The 9,177-nt window shown below is 37.6% G+C and overlaps 1 protein-coding gene across 3 annotated transcripts in view; it reads right to left on the minus strand.

Annotated features, from left to right (window-relative positions):
• Positions 1–9,177, minus strand: part of Cacnb4 (calcium voltage-gated channel auxiliary subunit beta 4) — a 133,608-nt gene that overhangs the window by 20,241 nt on the left and 104,190 nt on the right. For 2 of the 3 annotated variants that reach the window (XM_010641401.2, XM_033757217.1), the window contains 3 exons: positions 8,581–8,600; positions 8,276–8,356; positions 6,971–7,029 (listed from right to left, as the gene is read on the minus strand). In XM_010641401.2, coding sequence (XP_010639703.1) covers positions 6,971–7,029; positions 8,276–8,356; positions 8,581–8,600 — 160 coding nt within the window. The remainder of the gene's footprint in view (positions 1–6,970; positions 7,030–8,275; positions 8,357–8,580; positions 8,601–9,177) is intronic. The other variant, XM_019210195.2, reaches the window with a different exon arrangement.

Consider the following 9,177-nt stretch of genomic DNA (forward strand, 5'->3'; position numbering starts at 1 on the left):
TGCCACAGTCACAGAAGAATAAAGACATGCTAAATGAAAGGAGAGAGGATTCTATTTCTATATGATTTATCAATTGAGAGCATCTGGAATTTAACATTTTAAAAATCTTATTTTGAGCTGAGATTGCTTAACTTCCATCTATAATCTACCTGTAGATGCGGTTTGTCTCCCTCAGCCAGTTACTGCCATCAACAGGCCTTTCCCTATCCTCATTATCACAATTTAGCTGAGTTCCCAGAAAGAGGACACCACCCCATACCCATTCTCCTCCATGTTTAAACTCCTTTGGGGTTGGTACAGAGAAGAGAGCAGAGTTACTTGTGTTTGATTATTCAATCACATGTCATCTTACACCTGTTTTGGAACAACACTTTCAGTACGGTCAGGAGACTTAATACTTAACTCCAGTGAAATGAAGCCTTGAGGAGAATTTTAAATAGTCCTCTTCACAAATGGTTGGGAGCCACTTTTTAAAAGAAATAGGATGAACAAAAATTCTAATGCCATTTTAAAGCAAAGTACTGCTTGCCTGTATTGTATTTATATGCAGGAGGTGGTATAGACATTTCAAAACTTTTATTTTTTAGAATTTTTAGGCCCTAATAACTATTTGCTACATCCTTAAATTATCTTCTAAAGAAACCAAGAGTTTTGCAGAAATACCTCAGGGATCATTTGGAGAACCAGTTGGCGGGACTCCAGCTTTACCACCGTCCATTCCAAATGCCTCTGCATTTATGTTTATTTTGGGGATTATATGTAATTTCACTATAAAATTTTGTTCAACTGCTAAAATATGTTGGAAAGCACTGAGGTAACAACTTCCTCATTTTTACCAATGAGGAAACTGAGATAGAGAAAATCCCACATGGTTCTATATGCTATAAGGGTTTAAACTAGTTCCCTGGGAATCAGGCCAAGGTGTAGTCATCTAACTCTGTAGTTGTCTTTCAGCTCAGTTTTCTTCTTCAGCAACCTCCAATCCTCAGATATGAGTCACATCATCAAATGCAGATACATAACCTTGGCCTGGCACTGTGAGATGATCAGGACTTCAGTCAGGTTGAAGTTGAGGGAACCCCACATCTAAGACTCCTTTATTCAGTTGCCTGATGTAGCTGTGAGACAGAAAATCTCACAGGCAGCTTATTGTGCTTCTGGGTTTCTTGTGTTAAGAATGGAGTTGCTGGGTAAAAACATACTGTCATGTTCCAGAGTAGACTAAATATATGACCAGAGATAGTGAATTCCTTTAGGGACAGAATTCAGCCTTCTAGAATAAAGATTCTATTCTGCTTAAGTGAAAATCAACTTTCCTAGTTCTACACAAGGCAAATGGTCACTTTTGGTTCTAAAAATTTGAAGGGATTATTAACAGATGCATTTTTAAAAAATAACTCTATAAATATATTATAAAAGCATTTTACATCATTTTTGTGTGTGATTTACATCATTTTAAAACACAACAGAAGTCTTTAAAAATACAGCAAAAAGGCCTAGTATATTAAAAACAGGAAAAGATGTGGGAAATAGTTCTTTTTCTTATTTTATTTTTCAATAAAAACACAAGTTCATTTGCTAATACAAGTTATTTGTTAATAAAAATATACGTGCATGAAGAAGAGCTCAGAGAAAAGATAGACACAGCCGTAGAAACCCTTCAATAAGACAAGGGTTTCTTTTTTAAAGATGTTTACTCTTAGCAAAATCAGACCCCAAACCCCAACCCCCCAAACACAAATAAATATAAAATTTACATACCCCCTACTGTCTGAGCTCTGGTAAGCACCTTGCTTAATGCCCATCTCTATTGTTTCTTTGGAAACTTTTCTGTGACATAATTAATAGTTACATGCTGGCAGGTAAAGGACTAATATAGTTCATTTCCCTGGAAGACTCATTGTAGCAACAAAAGTCCTTGAAAACTAGCAAAATTCACAGTGGCACCTTGGTTCATGGAATTCTTTCCACAATTCTTGTCACAAACCGAACTGGATGAGAACAAAATCAAATTTTCCCATAAAGTCAACACTGAACCTAAGCACTGAATTTGTATTCTCTAAATCCAATGAATCTGACTCCCAACTGTTTATTTTTACTTTGGAATTCATCTTAACTGCTGTAACCCATCAGGGCATGAGTATTACTTTTCTGTGATTTTCTTCTGAAAGATACTACTTTCAGTTATGACACATTCATTCAAAAATAAGTAGTACTTCCATGTTGGTGATATAATACCCATGAAATCTTTCTATACACTATCCTTGTAATTTCTAATATGCAGTCCAGTTGGTTTACCTTTTAAAAGAACTCTCAGTATTCATACAGAAAAGTGTTCCAAAGCACAGAACAGTGTGCTTGCTGTCAGGACAGGGATGAAAAGCACAAGAGCATGTGAACATTCCTCTTGGTGGTTGCATGATCATGTACAATTCATGACATCTTTTAAACCTAGGTATCTTAATCAATATAATAGTGATAATAGTCATAAAAATCTGTCGGGATTGTAATTAGGACCTAACAAGATAGTCTCACTGTCCTATGTTGACAGGAATCTTTATAATGTATACGAGACAATTACTAGGGATTTGAAGACTTGAAAGATACAGTGTTTCCTTATATCCTGTCCTCAAAGGCTAAGCAATTTACAATAAATTCTCCTATTCCCAGAGTTGATGAAATTCACATATGCTGAGAGGAGCAAAGAATTAGGTCAAACATGATGTAACAAAAAATAATGTACTCAAGTAAACATTCAAGTTTAGCATAAAAGCATTCAATTATCTCTAGTGATTGTCCACAAATGAGTTGGTATTTGAATAGAGATTAGTAAGAGAAGATGACAGGAATGATACTGATTATGAAACAGAAGTTACTGTTGGCTCTTCCACTTGTTGACTACAATTATAAATTGTTTTCATTCTTATGTACTATGGCTGCTTTGTGATAGTATCAGTTTTCATTTCCTTCATATTCTATGCTCATAATGTGTATTAAATACTCTTACTGCTTAGCATCTCCATAAATTATATTCTTAGTTTCCTCTCTTTTGAATTATTTGGCAATCCCACTTTGTTTTCTTTACCTGTGTCCTCGCTGATAGCTTTCATCAGTTTAAGATTCTATCCTTATAGATTTAGAATTTTAAGCCATGATCATATCAGTTACAAAGTGCCTGATAAATGCTATAGGGCTGATTTCATTCAGTTATCAAAAGCCTGAAGCAACAACTTTTAGGGTATCTAAAATGATTGGCATTGGTCAACACACTGCAACTGGTTTGAATGCTTGCTGTTTGGCCTAAGAATGGTAGATTGAACCAGCTCAACAAATCTTATCAGAAAGTATGATGCCCAGTACATGTCTGTGGTGTTAAATGATGAGGGAAGCTTTGCGTCCTCACCAGGCTGTGAGTGCCCGCTTACTTATAATCTGTGAGCAGCAATCGTTACTACCTGTGGTATTCACATATACAGAGAGCCCTCAGGAACTACTTAGTATTGTGCCTTTCATTTTTCTTATATGTATCATGGGTAGGACCACAATAGCAGCTACAGAAGGAAAATTATATAATAGGTCTAAACTGACTCAATTTTTAATGTACCAACAAATTCTCAAGTTCATGGTTCTGCAGTAGCCAAGCAGCTAGACTTTAGTCTACTTCACTGAATTGGTTTCTCACCAAGATCTGAAACGGAGCACTGAATATGAAATCTTCTCAGCTAATGAATCCTTTCTTTGCTCTTTCTTTTTGAAAAATATGGGGACTTTCACTTGAGCATTTTGTTTGACTTATTGCATTCAAAAATCAATGAAACACTAAGTAGGTTTACATAGAACTTACTGTTCATGCTGTATCACTAGGCTAAAGTCTTCTGTGTAACTGCTTCCTATTTTTTGTTTTCTCTCCTTTTATTAATTCATAAAACATAACGCAGCAGATTGTCATAGCTCAAAATGTAAGGATACTTCCCACATAGAAGGCACATTAGTCACTGAGAAGCTACCAGCCAATTTCTTCTTCTTTATTCAAGTATCCACATACACTCAGAAATGAACTCAGTAGTTTTTCTGCTGCATTGGCTTCTTAACATCTGAAAGCAAGTCCACTCTCTCACCCATTCATCTTTATTATCTATATTTGTTCTACTATGCCATACACCAGGCTTCTCCACAGCTAGGTCTCTGTCTCTAGTTTTACTGCTGCTGGCTTCTTCCTTTAGTTTCTCTGCCATGTCATCAGACCCCAACAACATCTGGCATTTAAATTTTAATTCTATTTCTACTGAAATCAACTTCTATCATGCGTCTGCAGTAATTTATGTGGACAATTCTGCATGACTGATTCAAGACCGATCTGTGCTATTGTAATTAAATGGATTTCTTCTTTCTGAGTCTCAGGCCTGAGGAAGTCATCAGATTTTTCATTCTTTAAGCTGGGAATTAAGCCACTCACTTTTTTTTTTGCTAAATTATATAAAAGCCTTTCTTTTTCTTCTGTCAGTCCTAGCTTTCAAAGTTTTAATGACAGTACTATTTATATGTCAGTTAGGTAGGAACTAAGATAATCCAACACAAACTGAAGCTGTGTTATGGAGTGAAATTTGTTCACATCAGGGGCTGTTAGGGGGCTAACGCATGAGGCTCTACTCATAATGGCCTTAGGTGAAGGTACCACAGTTAAAACCAAGTGATGCCAAGCAGAGCTGAAGGAACTATGCAGCTGCAACCAACAGCAGAGGCCTGGGCCATGTGAGTCAGTTGCCTTCAATCCATATAGCACTCCACTGAAGATCAGTGTTGTGGCCCAGGACACCACAGGGCAGAAGCGAGACCATAGCTATTAAGTTAGAGCCTGAGTTCAGCTGTCTCTTTGTAATGTATTCTTAGGAAGCCAATCCTCAGTAGCCAGAAATTTTCAGACAGAAATAGGTTGACTATCTGATTGTGGTTGTGGGAGAAGCAAGATTAAGAATTAAAGAACTTCTTTTTCTTTCAATGCCAATATTCCACAATTCAGGGCTTTTCACTTCTTTTCTTTGAAATTGGCCATTCCCTACCTACCCTCTTAAAAACAAGAGTAGAAAAGGATAAACATGCCTTTATTTTTGGTACTGGGGATTGAACTCGGGACATTGCGCTTGCGAGGCAGGAAACATACCTCTTTCTTTTCAAGCCCTTCCTGTCTGCCACATGACCATGAAAGAGACTGATATTAGTTCAACACAATCTGTTTCCTTTTATTTACAGTTAGATAGTGAGATTGCACTTCCAAGACTCCTTTCCAATGAAGTAATGCTATGTGACTAAATTCTGGCCAATAAAATTTGAGAAAAGGTACACATTACTTCCAGGCCCTGCATGTTCCTTTCTCCAGTCAGACTCACCCAGTCATACCCAGGCCAAGGGTCCCAAATGGCAGGTGGCATAAACTTCCTGCCCAATTTTCTCCTCCCCACACTTCACTGTCCTTCCCAGACCTGAACACGTTTCAGACTAAGTCAGCAACAAAAAGCTTCTATGGTCTTAAGATCATTACACCTTTCAGGGCCAATTTATTAAAGCAAGATGACCTATACTAATGTGCTTCAAATGATGTCACAGAAACATTCTACTGGAACCAAATTTTCAATTACTGAAACTAATATCTCAGTTTATTTTCTTTGTATATAGTCCCAGAAACTAATGAATTATTTTTAACATGATTATCCAGGAAGCTTTTCTTCTGAAAGACATATAGATAGCTAGATATATAATTTGTACTAAAACATTGTTTAATTTTTTCCTTTAAAATACTATATTAAAATCTTCCTGAAGATATTTAAATTTTAAAAAATTAATTAGCCTATTTAAGATAGTAATTTGGATGACTTTAGCCAAATTTCTCAATATACACTATTTAAATTTTCTTCCTTTTTTTTTAACTTCAGGTTTTTTTCATATAGTTATTTTTACATGGAGTTTATTCTGCACTGTGGAAGAGCCTATGCTCTGAACTGTCATTATGGACTGCTGATCACTTCTCTGTAAAACACAAAAACTCCATTTAGACATTCTTCACAATACTCAAATGACAAAATTATTTGATGCTTGGGCCATATTGATTAGAGATCACAGAAGGATACATACAAAACAGACCTCTAAACTAACAAGAACTGGCATAGGATGCAGCTCAGTAGTACAGCACTTGCCTAGTATACATAAGGCCCTGGGTTCCAGGGCCAGCACCACAAAAACAAAAGCAAAAGCCATGAGTGGAGCAGGGGTAGCAGGTGCCTCCAGTTCCAGCTACTGGGAAGACTAAGGTGGAAGGCTCACTTGTGTCCTGGAGTTTAAGACTAGCCTGGCCAACATAATTAAACTCTGTCTCAAAAAAATCAATGAGAGAAAGATATATGACAGAAAGTTGAAGCCAAACTCTGAAAATTAAAATAACAAATTCATTTCTGAAAAAAAAAAGCATCCAAAAAAGCACTATTACCTGCAATAATCACTGTGGAAGGTTTATGATGAAAACTATTCTTGAATTATTCTTTTGAGAAAATGCAGTGCTTTATACCTTTGTATCACACACACACACACACACGCACGCACGCACGCACACACACACACCACATAATTCTCAAATAATATCATTCATTGTGACCAGTGAGCCATTATATTAAATCAGAACTATGTATTTGAATGAACTTTTTCATGAAAACCACATTGGCACTAATTCAATAACAAGTGAGAAAATAAAGACAAACAGATTTCAATAAAACAAGTGGATTATTTTCCTTTTCAAGGCCTTTTCCACGTAGGGATCCAATGTTGTACTTTACATTTTCAGAGCTTTTACTCTATTCTTCCCAAGAGTACTTTTAATTAGAGAACTTCTACAACCACTGGAACATAGATTCACAAATCAATTTATCATACATGTTCGGTTAAAGGAAAATAAAAATACAAAAACATCTATATGTCTCACCTCCCATCAAACCTGTGCTTCAGGAAATCAAAGAGGGCTTTCTGCATCATGTCTGTTACCTTTGCAGAGGTGAGAAAAAAAGAATGAGGCAAACACACGCAGAGAGAGAGAAGTCAAAAGGAGAGAGGTGGAAGGGGAGGGTGCTAAGACTGAGCAGAGACCTCATCAACACAGCCAGTTGTCTCCTGCGGGGAGGTCAGAGAAGGTGTTTTTCATGCATAATTGAGTGCAGTTGCAGATTTTCCCCCCACCTTGGTTCCCCCTCTAGAGTGCCGAGGAATGAACCAGCAGCATTCACCAGAGCCACAGCGAGTCCTTCTTCCTCTTCCCTTATTAAGGGCTGAAAATGCTGCCAGGAGACAATAGGATGGCCTTGTACACAAGTGCTGGCCATCGTTGGCACACGTGAACTGTGCTCGCTGCTACTGAGGAGTGGTGAGAGGCCACAAAGCTATCCCTAGGGTCAGCTCTCCTGCTAGTCTGTGCTTATCGGTGAGAATTTTCCGTGTTCACTATCCTGCTCAACACTAGTATTTTCAACTCAAAGGAAGACAAAGAGATGTGATTCTTAGCTCTGTCTCAAGAGAGTGGTTAATTCATTTAACCAATGTGTACTAAGTGTCTACTCTGTGTCAGACATTGTCCTACCTCAATGGGAATGGTGCCCTGGGGGTTGCCCACCTTTGGTTTTAAATGCCACCCCCCATTTTTACCTATGCTTGCACAAAGCCCAAATTGCAACATCTGAAATGTCGTGCATTTAGGTTTCTACTCTTTTTCTTGGTGTGTGGTTAATCTCCAGAATTTGCTAGTGTTTTTAGTGGGGTTTTCCCTAAATGTCCTTAAAAAACAAATACAACCAAAAACATGTGGTAAAATATGCCACTGTCTTGAGCACCCAGTAGGGTGAGACTGATTGGTACTTTAAGGACTCAGGTTTGCTGGAAGACTGTGTATCTATTCCCATGTGCTGTTCATTTTCTATTGTTTCTATTCATAACAAGAAAGGCTGAGATAAAGTTCTGTTCTTTGAATTTAATGCAAAGCAAATCTTTTACCAGAATTTCCCATTGTAAATGCTTTGAGGGAGATATTTCTAAACAATGTGATGCATCAAAGATGAGAAGTGTGCAAGAAAGGAAAGAAGAGACAAGGGCCAAAAAGCCCTTGCTGCACCACCCTCTTCACTCGTGAGTGCTGGCTTCCGTGAGTTCCTATACATAAACAAGCCCTGAAGGAGCAAGAACTCAAAGGACTATCTCCTGGGTTCTTGGTCAAGAGAAGAGAAACAGACGGTATTTGTACCTCGTAACCTTTGAGTGACGGCCCCACTAACACCACTGGACGCATTGATGGCACAACATCATAAGGAGGAATGTGCTCCGTCTGAAAAAGATGATTCGACATGCACGACAAGGTGAGGTTGAGCACTCTGTATCGACAGCCACAGCGCGTACAATTCTCAAGCAGAACAATACATGATTATCAAGGGTCCCCACCGAGGAGGCTCAGCCCTTACTTTGTAGTCATCTGGGTCACCAAAATGGAGCTTTGCAGGCAAATATATATAGGAATCTTAATAGTAAGTTTAAAAAGGAAACACAACTTACCACTTTTTGCTTCTGTTTTGCTAAAAGACAACAATGAGAGCCATATCAAAATATGTAATCTCTGTAAATGATAGTACATGAGTTTAAAAGAAGGAAGAATGCACCCATTTGTCTCTGTAATTATGCTCATCATTTCATTCTGGATGTGCCACTTTTGAAGACATAAGAGAAACAAGTAACTTTGTTCCGGTATAAATGATCTTCTATTCTGATTTCAAACTTGGGGGCGGTGCTAGACGGGCACTCATAACAGCACTGGAAGTTTTTAGCCAGCCCTTAACCACGGGCTGCTCCTGCACTAACCACAGCATACAGTGTGGCTGAGGACAAGCTGCACAACTAAAATGTGATAGAACGAAACAATAACAATTTGAGCAAAAGTGACTACCATCTCACAGTCATTAGTTTTTCTGTATATGCAATGTTGGTGAACCATGAGATTTTTTTTTTTTTTTTTTTTTACCTAAGCTCAAATTCACTGCTAGAGCTGACACTTTAATATTGTTTTTTTTTTCCATTAAGTTTATTGGTACTTTCTAGGTATACAGTACAGTTACATTAATCTTCTGGATCTTGTACCTTTACATGATGTATCTT

The sequence above is a fragment of the Fukomys damarensis genome, unplaced genomic scaffold (assembly GCF_012274545.1).
Source record: "Fukomys damarensis isolate Sample0158 unplaced genomic scaffold, DMR_v1.0_HiC HiC_scaffold_29, whole genome shotgun sequence".
Classification (NCBI taxonomy): Eukaryota; Metazoa; Chordata; class Mammalia; order Rodentia; family Bathyergidae; genus Fukomys; species Fukomys damarensis.